The 12,446-nt window shown below is 43.1% G+C and overlaps 1 protein-coding gene across 1 annotated transcript in view; it reads right to left on the bottom strand.

Annotated features, from left to right (window-relative positions):
* Positions 1-12,446, bottom strand: part of MAP4K5 (mitogen-activated protein kinase kinase kinase kinase 5) — a 111,286-nt gene that overhangs the window by 57,951 nt on the left and 40,889 nt on the right. The window contains exons 3-5 of the mRNA XM_077267322.1: positions 3,497-3,587; positions 1,982-2,046; positions 381-436 (exon numbers count right to left, since the gene is read on the bottom strand). Coding sequence (XP_077123437.1) covers positions 381-436; positions 1,982-2,046; positions 3,497-3,587 — 212 coding nt within the window. The remainder of the gene's footprint in view (positions 1-380; positions 437-1,981; positions 2,047-3,496; positions 3,588-12,446) is intronic.

Raw genomic sequence — 12,446 nt, 5'->3', positions numbered from 1 at the left:
GAATATGGTTCTCATTATATTACAGAAGAGAATAAAAAATCATCTGTCATCGAGAGCGAAGCTGTACCACGTATGATATCCTTGGAAGTGAACAGACACTCTGAGCTTTATACTTTCATCTCACTCAGCCGTATATACTTGTAATCAATGTTCTACACATTTTTAAGAGATCCACTATTTTATAAATTAGGCAAGGCGCTTTTTCATCCTGCGCTTCAAGGTGACCATGGAAGGTGTTCATCAGTCCCTGTTGGTGGCTGCTCTAACTCATTGGCAAGCATAGTTCTGATTGCAGAATGGATACCCTGTGAATATTTGCAATGGCAAGCAATTTTCACAGGATTTCTCCCTTGTTGAAGTTTATATGAAAAGACAAATACCTGCAAGGTTTCCCGGCACATGTAGGAAATTTGGTTTTCCGAGAGTGGTCCAGTGACTGCAAGAAAAAAAAAAAAAAAAAAAAAGTTGACACGGATCAACCAATATTCATGGTCACAGATCTAAACTTTCCAAATACACCAATAATCTTTTAAAACAGGGTTCCTGATGCTCCTTAAAAGACTGTTTTGAAAAAGGCCATCTTCTACTCTCAAAACCAGCATGGTCATTGGAGGCAAGTAAATAGACAAATGCTCCTACTGATGATCCTTATCTCAGGTAAGACAATAAAGGCCCATATCAGTAGTAATCCCAACTTTTCCAATCAGGACTTCCCCCAACAGAAAAGTTAAGGGTACTGTCACACATTGGCACTTTGATTGCTACGACGGTACGATCCGTGACGTTCCAGCGATATCCATACGATATCGCAGTGTCTGACACGCAGCAGCGATCAGGGACCCCCCTGAGAATCGTACGTCGTAGCAGATCGTTTGGAACTTTATTTCGTCGCTGGATCTCCCGCTGACATCGCTGGATCGGTGTGTGTGACACCGATCCAGCGATGTGTTCTCTTGTAACCAGGGTAAACATCGGGTTACTAAGCGCAGGGCCGCGCTTAGTAACCCGATGTTTACCCTGGTTACCATCGTAAATGTAAAAAAAAACAAACAGTACATACTCACATTCCGGTGTCACGTCCCTCGCCGTCTGCTTTCCGCACTGACTGAGTCCCGGCCGTAAAGCACAGCACAGTGGTGACGTCACCGCTGCGCTCTGCTTTTACTTTACGGCCGGCACTCACAGTCAGTGCGGGAAGCAGACGGCGAGGGACGTGACACCGGAATGTGAGTATGTACTGTTTGTTTTTTTTTACATTTACGATGGTAACCAGGGTAAACATCGGGTTACTAAGCGCGGCCCTGCGCTTAGTAACCCGATGTTTACCCTGGTTACCTGGGGCCTTCGGCATCGTTGGTCGCTGGAGAGCTGTCTGTGTGACAGCTCCCCAGCGACCACACAACGACTTACCAACGATCACGGCCAGGTCGTATCGCTGGTCGTGATCATTGGTAAATCGTTTAGTGTAACGGTACCCTTAAGGGTATAGTTGCACACATCTCAATAGTGTTGGTTCTGTAGAAGGTGAATATAATTTTGCAAACCACAGACAAAATTGGATAGTCGGGTCATCCCGACAAACATGACATACTCCAACAAAATTGTGGGAACTGGACACCAAAAAAAATACGGTAATCTAAATTTAGACAGTGCTTGGATCGAAAGATCCATTCCATATATACCTACAAGGCAGTTAGCTGTAGTAAGGAGACCTCGCAGTCAGGTCTTCCAATCCAAGCCTACCCATACTAACATTATTTCTAGCTGACCAGTCCAGCTGCTCAAGAGTTATATTGGGTTGACACCAACCAGACAAGAACTCATGTCAAAAAGGTCCATGGTTTTGTTGAAAAGTCTCCAAACTTCACTGTAACCACTGCCGGTAAAAAAAAACCTGTTTAAACAGTTTTTTACCGACACTGGTTACAACAGAGATTACACGTAATTTACGATGTTCTCGCGTTATAGAACTGTCCCTTACCATGATATATGTCCTGGAGAGACCCTCCACCGCAGTACTCCATACAGATCCATAGCTTCTCCCGGCTTGAAAAGAGAAAACAAAATCACTAGATTATTGGAAGTGTCCAGCAGAAGACAGTCACCGATGCATATCTGAGAATTAAAACGTATAAAGCATTTGAGAGCCCTGGTACACAAAAGACCGACCTTTAACATCACAATGTAAGAGGTCAGTCTTCTGGAACCTGGGACACGGACGTTTATACTCCAAGTCTTTAATATAGTAGAGAATCAAGAAATTTTGGAAAAAATTAAAAAATCTTAAAAGTGTTATTCAACATGAAAGTGATCACCTATCCAAAAGTTAAGTTAAACCACCATTGATCCCAAAGTTTTAACAGCTGGGACACCCATTGATCCAGAGAACGGAGATCTGAAAATCTCCATTCTATCTCTATAGGACTGCTGGTGATAACCGAGGGCTGTACTCTGGCAATCTCAGAGAATTAATTCCAAGTAGTGGTGGCACGGATGCTCCTCAATTCTGACAGGGCATTTTAGAGCCACCTTCAGGGAATTGTCCCATTAGTCGGACCCCCACAACCCATAATTTATCACCTATCCAGAAGATAGGTGATAAAGGGTTATTCCCATTGTAAAATGTGATCTTAATTTATGGATCATGAGAATCCAACTGCTGGGATAGTCCCAATAACGACACATTGGATTGAATTCCTTCTCTAGGGGACTGCTCCCATAATTTGGATCACTGGGTTAGGAATAAATCTTCATCTATAAAAGCACATTATAAAGTAATAGTAAATTGTTAGGATACACCATCATTTTATGATCAGGTCAAACCTTTGGGACCCTGACCGATCCAGAGGTTGGAGTCAGCAGTGTCTGTGCATTACTGCATTCTCTTTACAGTATTTCCCTGTGAATCGTCAGCACGACCATCCGGCTGTGCAGAAAGCTGCGGCTGCTCTATTGCTCACTGTGTAGGGAAAGACAGTAAAGAAAAAACGCAATGTAGGGAACTAGCACATGTCTGGTAGCAACTCCCAGTGATAATGTAGCAGATGTCCGGGAGCACTGGACTCCCAGTGATAATGTAGCACATGTCCAGGAGCGCTGGTCTCCCAATGATAATGTAGTACATGTCCAGGAGCGCTGGATTCCCAATGATAATGTAGCACATGTCCAGGAGCCCTGGACTTCCAGTGATAATGTAGCACATGTCCGGGAGCCCTGGACTCCCAGTGATAATGTAGCACATGTCCAGGAGCACTGGACTCCCAATGATAATGCAGCATATGTCCAGGAGTGCAGGACTCCCAGTGATAATGTAGCACATGTCCAGGAGCGCTGGACTCCCAATAATAAAGTGATGGCATATCCTTGACAAGATGGGAATCCTCCCATACCAACAGTCCCTCGGACCTGCCCTTGACAAAGGGCAGGTGAAGATGATGAACTTAGTACTAAAATGGTGCGGTCTCTAATCGGAGGAGTATTAGAAACGGGACTGTACCAGAGATAGCTGCCAAAGTAGGCCACGATGTTGGTGTGCTTACATTCCTTCACCATGAAGATTTCTTGTTGTATTAGAGAGAAGTCATCACCTGCAGACAGAGGAAAGGAGAAACCTGAAACTCCGCCATGAAGTACACAGGACTAAATCATTTTTGTGGAGTCTCTAAGGGTGTACATACATGTTACAGTTTTTACAGTTATATTATAGAACTTATTTTTTTTAAAGAATATGGACACCTGGCTGGAGTAAAGAACTCACTACCCTCATAGGCGTTTGAGCTTGGGTTAGGAGACCCGCAGCCAATGTGGACATGATGACCTGCATTACAAACGCTCCGGAAGAACAAGTTCACTGTTGGATTCTCAGTGAACTCATTCTGCAGCCAGCAATGTGCAGCTAATCAGAGCTTGTAAAAACAAAACAGTGCAACATTTTAAATGAAAAGCAATGGTTAAATATTTAGTCCAAAATTAATTTCCTACAGACCCACCATGCTATGGGAGCCATAAAAATTCTATCTTGACATCAGTGAAGACTTGCTGTTGGTTTGCCAAATTTCCAACTATCAGAGCTACAGACGAAATGTGCGGATAAACCTTGTGCACCATTTGTCACGAGCTTCCCGTCCCGGCTGGTGTCACAGATGAAGAATGTGAGTCATGGGCTGAAGATCACTGTACATGGTTAGCACAACTAAGAAGTGCAATCAGCCACAAACTATAGAAGTCTTGCATTTACTTAGTTGCAGAGGGAAACAAATTATTTCCTGCAGCTCCTCTGCTCACTACATATGGATCATACTTAGAATATAGGCTGTGTTATTTTTAAAGAAATCCCATAAAAGCTGGACAGCAACAGCGGCACTGAACATAATCCATAATAACTAATGATATCCTAAATTTATAGGTATTAGGTGGCATTTGCACAAGCCTCGAGTGTCCTAAAGAGCAAATACATCTACTGTGAGCTGACATGGACCTACACTTACGGTACTCATTACTGTAATGTATAAACTTATTATTAGAAATGATCTATTAAACGGCACATGTACAATAAAAAGCACCATTGTCTTACATATACAGCTGCAGAATATCGGCTGCAGTTTACAACAATTGCCTTTGCAAAATCTGCATCAGCATCCTACCTTTTAACTGGATTATTCTTAATAATATTTGGAATAATAGATGTAATATACCTTGATAAATCGTTTAAAAGGGGTTGACTACTTATATGAGTTATGGCATACTTTTAAGATGTATGTTAAAGGGTTACACCCTATTCTAGACAATGGATGGAGACTAACTTGTTTTTTGGGGAATAACTTGCTGATCACTGTGGATCTGATTGCTGGGACACCTAAATCCTGTTATCAGGGCTCTGCAGCACAGTTTTGACTGAGGCAGAGGGGTGCTTGCTCAGCCTCGACTCCATTAATTGTCAATGGGACTGCCAAAGAAAACAGAGTATAGTGCTACACTAGATGTCAGTCCCATATACAAAGAATGGAGTAGATGATGAGCAATGTGCGCCTCCATTCTAATGAAAATTGTGCTGCATAGCCCCAATCTCAAAATTGCTAGATGTTCCAGCGGTCAGACACCCAGCGATCAGCAAGCTATCCCCTAGCCCATGGAAAAATGCACATCCTAAACTAAGCATTGCTGCGGACCACAGCATGTCAATTTATATCGTGGCTTTTATTGTGGATTTCACCATTGCAATGCAAAACTGCAGCATTTGCCCTAATGAAATCCACAGCAAATTCTGCTGTGATTACAACCTGTGCGCGCACACACACACACCCCTTTATAGTAGGTCCCAGTGTAACAGAAAAAAGAAAACGCTTGAATATCACATAATGATTCATGAAGATTGGATGCCGATGTCACCAATGCATTCACTATAAAAACCTGCAGTGACAATTGACATTGTCCACACTGCATGCCAAATCCCTATGCATGAATGACCATGGCTTTACGGAGGTGCTCCTAGCACACTCTATCCATAATGATAGTAGAATATCCATAGCATAAACCGTGACTATTAGCTGGAGTAGCCACCTTCGCTGGGTGACAGTCCAGAGCCATCCAGACGCTCCACAGAATACTGGGAAACAAGAGTCGTCACCAAAAATCTGCCTAATTTCCAATGCACGACACAACCCAAGAGAGTTAAATGCCACTCCTAGTTAACCCCTAACTATAGCTTAATACATATATTGGGATGTCAGGATACAATCCGGCTGTCAAGTCTGGTGCCAAAAATACATTTACACTTCTTCTTGGAGCCAGCGCTGTCACCTTGCATGTGCATACATGTAGCATTCGCAATCAAAAAACTACCTGTCAAGACTCAATTCCATTTGCAATGCAGGTCTCCGAGAACGAGCCACGACGTGTCATGGAATGGTTTGTTTACAGAAGTCCTGTCAATTGTCAGTGGCGGGTCCAACGCCCAAGAGCGCTGCGATTGTCTGGGGAGGAGATGCTTCACCTGCTATTCCAGGACAACGCCAGGGAGCGGCATCGTCTGATGGGAACACGGTATTAAAAAACAATGCAAAGGAATGCAACAAGGGCTCACACGTCAAGTGATATCACAGTCGTCTCTGGAGATGGAAGCAACAACTAGATGTCGGGTTTTGGGCTTTTGAAGCAATAGAAGCAAAGCTGGAAAAAAATGCACAGAATGGAAGTCACTTAGAGGAAGCGAGGAGAACAATGAATCAGCAGGGAAGTCTTTGAAGACAGAGCGAGTCTAAGGGTACCGTCACACAGTGCAATTTTGATCGCTACAACGGCACGATTCGTGACGTTCCAGCGATGCATTTACGATATCGCTGTGTCTGACACGCTACTGCGATCCGGATCCCCGCTGAGAATCGTACGTCGTAGCAGATCGTTTGAAACTTTCTTTTGTCGTCTAGTGTCCCGCTGTGGCGGCATGATTGCATTGTGTGACACAGGTTGTATACGATGTGCGCACAGTAACCAACGGCTTCTACATCGCAAATACGTCATGAAATTATCGCTCCAGCACCGTGTATTGCAACGTGTGACCGCAGTCTACGACGCTGGAGCGATACTTATACGACGCTGCAACGTCACGAATCGTGCCGTCGTAGCGATGAAAATGGCACTGTGTGACGGTACCCTAAGCTGAGCGAGAAGGGCCGAGAGCCTACAGACACACATGCACTGGCTACATATGGCTGCGGGACGGATGGAACCAGCAGGGCGAGGAACGCAGACGGGAAAACTAAGAATCTTTAGGGACTATTCACAAAGAGTGAAAATCCCAACAGTTTCCCCAAGCAGAGGTCTCCTTCAAAAGTTTGCGAACAAGAGGATTAGTAAAAACAAAAAACTGTTATTAAATGTACACGTACAATATTTGTGACTTTTACAAATGTCGCCCTTGAAAAGCTATTTGTGATGAAAAAATGAACGTGTATCTGCGGGAAGCAGGTGATAGAACAGGAGGAGCGGAGTATATTGTTATATAGCTCTATAGTTAAGGATTCAAGCGTCACAGGGGCGGAGTCATTTAGTGACGTGGGAAACCGACCCCTGGATTCCTAAATCCAAAAGCAGGGATTTAGATAATTGACAATACCACTTTCTGATTTCTTTTGTAGGTTAGACATCAATAAAAATCCTACACAAGTAACATAAACCCAGATCCAAGATTAGGCTCAGAGATACCATAAGGGAATTACTGATAATGCGCCCAGTATGTATACTCCAGCTCCACAAATCACTATTGATTGCCATGTACAGACATAAAGGAGTTACTGATGGACTATCCGTAGTACGGTGCTGAAAGGTTCTGCCCTTAACGCTGATTCAGTTGATCTCTGGGGATTCTGGTTGTTGGACCCCCAAGTCTCATACTGGTGAGGGGACTAATCCTACAAATGAGACATCAATAGGTCAGTCACAGATAACGCCTTTCGAGGGGTTGTCCACTACTGGACAAGCCCTTCTTAAACAGCTCCACAGTCCCATCATAACATATAAAAACTGCATCCCTACCTCCAGAATCGGCACTAATCATCTGACTGCAGTGCGGTGACCTCCAGTGGTCACGTGACATTTTTATGGGACTGCCACCATTTGTGGGAAATAAGTATAGGGTTCTCACGACTCTTCCCCAATATATGAGGTTGGGAACGATAAGAATGGAGGTGGTGAAGAGGTTAATTTAATCACATGATTATTTTAATCTGCAGGTAGTCAAGTTGCTGCCAAATGAGTCTGGCAGCAGCTCACTCCACTCTCCATATAGAAAACAGATGCTTGGCTGTGTATAAGGGGAGTCAGGAGTTTGGTTGTCAGTTATCTAAGGTACAAGGACACTCTTTGCAAGCAGAAAATGTTGGTTTATACTGCATTTAATGGCAAAATAGCGAGGATGTATACCTCTGTACACGGACGACGCAATTCATTTTTGCATTGGAACCTTATTGTTTTTCCACGTTTTGGTGTTTTTTCATTTGCACATTATTCTTCCTTTAATTTACGCCTATTTTATATGTGCTTCCCCAGTTATTACATTATTTTTTTTTAGTTACGTTAGCTCCTGTGGACATAGTTTGACGTTTTGAGATGTTTTCGGACAAGGGCTGTGGAGTCGGAGTCAGTTTCCTCTTTGGTGGAGTCGGTATGAAACAAACAGACTCCTAAAATATATAATAAATTGGGTTCAGTTGCTCAGTGCTGTAAATGTTTTCATAAGAATTTGGGTAAGTTATGAAACGTCCTATAAATGTCTGTTCTGTCCCTGCTCTAAGGATCTGAGCTTTTAGTTTATGTACATGCTCAGTAGTGAGGCAGTGATGAGGAGTCGGAGTCAGGAAAATTGAGGAGTTGGAGATTTGGCCTGTTTCAGACGATTCATCAATTGAAACCTTTTAAAAATCCACCAACTTTTTGCGCAAAAGTCCTCCAGTCCCCCTTGTAGTGATATTATACACTCCTGAAAATTTCACACAATTTTGGCAAACAAGGTGACCATTGTTTTTTTACCATTTCATATATGAAGAAGAATATTTTTTTTTGTGCAAAATTCATGAACAACAAATGCCATTTTGAAAAATTTGGACCAAAATGAAAAAAAAAATAAAAAGGGGATCTTAAAAAATTAAACCTGAACCCCTCACAAATGATGAATTGGGCTTTAAATATTGCCCTATATTTAGTGCATCATTAAGGCTCTATTCACAGACAGAGACCAAAAGAGTGTAAAGAATAGCAGGGAAGACTACGAAATCCCATCCCGTGAAGTCCAGCAAATAAAAATGCAGGAAAAAAAAAAAATCCCGTACGGGCATCATGATTGGGTTAATAAAACTCCAAATAAGCTCCACATCTGAAATGTTAGGTCCAGAGATACAACAGGTTGGAGGAAACAGTAATAAGCTGGGATAATGAGGATGTCATGCAGAATATGAAGCCTCTGGGCTACAGAGATTCCCTGTCGCTCTGCCAGTCCGGCGGCTGTGGATGAGCTCACCCCATGATATACGCTGGTTACATGAAACCACAGTGACCTCAGAGCGATACCAACGTACCTACAGTCCACAATGACACATCCGCATTACCAGGGATCCTCCCTGTATAGGGTTACACTCATGTCCTGGAGAACAAGAGCTGGTTACATCAGTGACAGGGAGAGAGTACACTGCTCAGGAAAAACCTCACGTGGCACCTGGGGGACGTGCACACTGCCTGGCACCGTATCTGCAAGATACCTGAGACCGAAAAAGGCAATTAAGGCGGAAAGTTTTAAGACACAGGTATTGTCAGGACTCAGAACACCTTTTATCATGTGCGATCACCTGTAAAAGCACCGACCGCAGCCGAGAGCATAGTACAATAGTATCTAAACAATGTAAACCCAACAGCAACATAACACTTAAAGGGGTATTCCCACCATTTACATTTATGGCTTATTAATAACATATGCCATAAATGTAAGACGATGCAGGTCAAACCGCTGGATGCATAGATACGGCTCTCTATTAATTTTTATAGGTGATCCGAAAATTAAGGAGCGCATTTGCCTGCTTCAAATAAGCAAATCCTCAGCTACAAGAAGCTTCAGGTCAAAAGGGATGTAAATAGTGAGGTTTCTATTTTGTACATTTTAAAACATGGTAAATAATGGACATCATTTCTCAATAACCAAGAGTTAAAAGGGATAACCCAATACAGGGCCCAGCAGACAGTTACAAAACAACACAGGTCTATCAAACAATTTTCGTTCTCAAGTCCTCAGACAGTTCTCTTCTCCTCTTTCTGTTCTCCATGCTCAATGTGGCACACAAAAACACACACACACAAAATGCAAAGACTGAGCCAACTTCTCCCATTTTTTTTTAGGCTGTGTGCACACGTTGCGTTTTTTCCCCGCATTTTTCGCTATAAAAACGCATAAAACACACATACATTATGCATCCCATCATTCCGCAATTTTTGTGCACATGATGCGTTTTTTTCCGCGAAGAAAACGCATCACGGTAAAAAAAATGCAGCATGTTCATTAATTTTGCGGATTTTTTGAGTTTTTCCCACTATTTAATGCATTGGGAAGCTCTGGAAAAAAACGAATCAAAAACGCGCAAGAGGATTTCTTGCAGAAAATGTCCGGTTTTGCTCAGGAAATTCTGCAAGAAATCCTGAACGTGTGCACATAGCCTTAATCTGGTTTCAGGTACGATTCCCATTCTTCACCAAAGGGGAGTTTGAATGAGCATCACATGCTTGAAAAATTTGTTAACCCACAATTTTGTCTGGCCCATATTTGGGGTTGGGGGGGGTTGTTTCAGTATACGCAAAGGAAATAAGAATGTGCATAACAAAACGTGTAATTGCAGTGATTTTCTGGGAGAAATACTTCTTTTTCTGGAACTATTTCAAGGGTGCCAACACTTTCAGCCACGACTGTATATCGTATTGCATTGTTGCACTGCATGCTACTCCAGTGTAACAAAATAGACATCTCAAGCTGTGCAATTTAACAGGATTCATAGAGACACTGATCCAGCAGGAGGTACAAGGAGCTGTGGACTCAAAGCTGGTAGCAGACACCGGATATTGAACCTTATGTGAATGTCGTCTAAAGCTTAAGGTAGAATACATATAACAGCCATTTAAACCACAATTTTAGCACATAAAAATATCTCAGCTTTCATTCGCTGTTTTGGAGGGGGGGTTGTTCTACTCTTCCTGTTGTGGTAAACCCACTGATGTGAAAACTTCACACACCTCTGTCTACTCATGAGGGAATACATCTGCTTTCACTGCACCCACTTGAGTAACAGTGGTCCCTTGTAGAGAGCGGTGAGGAATCGATACTGGTTTAATAACGGCGATCGCAACCCTGGGGTCGGTGAATCACAGACCCGAATCATGGCAGCCGAGACTCTGGAGAAAATCCGACTCTGGGCGGCGCTATACACTTTCCACAGTGCCGTTAATTAACGGCGCTGTTGTTTAACCCCTTCACCCCCGGAGCTTTTTCCGTTTTTCCGTTTTCGTTTTTCGCTCCCCTCCTTCCCAGAGCCATAACTTTTTTATTTTTCCGTCAATTTGGCCATGTGAGGGCTTATTTTTTGCGGGACGAGTTGTACTTTTGAACGACATCATTGGTTTTAGCATGTCGTGTACTAGAAAACGGGAAAAAAATTCCAAGTGCAGTGAAATTGCAAAAAAAGTGCAATCCCACACTTGTTTTTTGCTTGCCTATTTTGCTAGGTTCACTAAATGCTAAAACTGACCTGCCATTATGATTCTCCAGGTCACTACGAGTTCATAGACACCTAACATGACTAGGTTATTTTTCACCTAAGTGGTGAAAAAAAATTCCAAACTTTGCAAAAAACAAAACAAAACAAAATTGTGCCATTTTCCGATACTCGTAGCGTCTCCATTTTTCGTGATCTGGGGTCAGGTGAGGGCTTATTTTTTGCGTGCCGAGCTGGCGTTTTTAATGATAGCATTTTGGTGTAGATACGTTCTTTTGATCGCCCGTTATTGCATTTTAATGCAATGTCGTGGCGACCAAAAAAACGTAAATCTGGCGTTTCGAATTTTTTTCTAATTACGCCATTTAGCGATCAGGTTAATGCTTTTTTTTTATTGATAGATCGGGCGATTCTGAACGCGGCGATACCAAATATGTGTAGGTTGGGTTTTTTTTTTATTGATTTATTTTGATTGGGGCGAAAGGGGGGTGATTTAAACTTTTATATTTTTTTTATTTTTTTCACATTTTTAAAAACTTTTTTTTTTTTACTTTTGCCATGCTTCTATAGCCTCCATGGGAGGCTAGAAGCAGGCACAGCCTGATCGGCTCTGCTACATAACAGCGATCATCAGATCGCTGTTATGTAGGAGAATTGCAGGTGTGCTGTGAGCGCCGACCACAGGGTGGCGCTCACAGCCACCGGCGATCAGTAACCATAGAGGTCTCAAGGACCTCTATGGTTACAATGGAGGAGCATCGCCGACCCCCGATCATGTGACGGGGGTCGGCGATGCGCTCATATCCGGCCGCACGGCCGGATACGGTAGTTAAATGCCGCTGTCTGCGTTTGACAGCGGCATTTAACTAGTTAATAGCGGCGGGTGATCGCGATTTCACCCGCCGCTATTGCGCGCACATGTCAGCTGTAAAAAACAGCTGACATGTCGCGACTTTGATGTGCGCTCACCGCCGGAGCGCACATCAAAGCGGGGGTCCCGACATGTGACGTACTATTCCGTCACATGTCGGGAAGGGGTTAAGTACCCTTAACTGCCGCCGTTAAAAGGTGTATCAGCGGTCGTTAAGGGGTTAATGTTTCGTTTGTTTCTTATTTAATTTCATATCACTCTAAGGCCTCTTTCACACTAGCGTCGTGCACTGCACGTCGCAATGCGTCGTTGTAGTGAAAAAACGCATC

The sequence above is a fragment of the Ranitomeya variabilis genome, chromosome 1, assembly GCF_051348905.1.
Source record: "Ranitomeya variabilis isolate aRanVar5 chromosome 1, aRanVar5.hap1, whole genome shotgun sequence".
Lineage (NCBI taxonomy): Eukaryota > Metazoa > Chordata > Amphibia > Anura > Dendrobatidae > Ranitomeya > Ranitomeya variabilis.
This window is presented reverse-complemented; position numbering and strand designations above follow the sequence as displayed.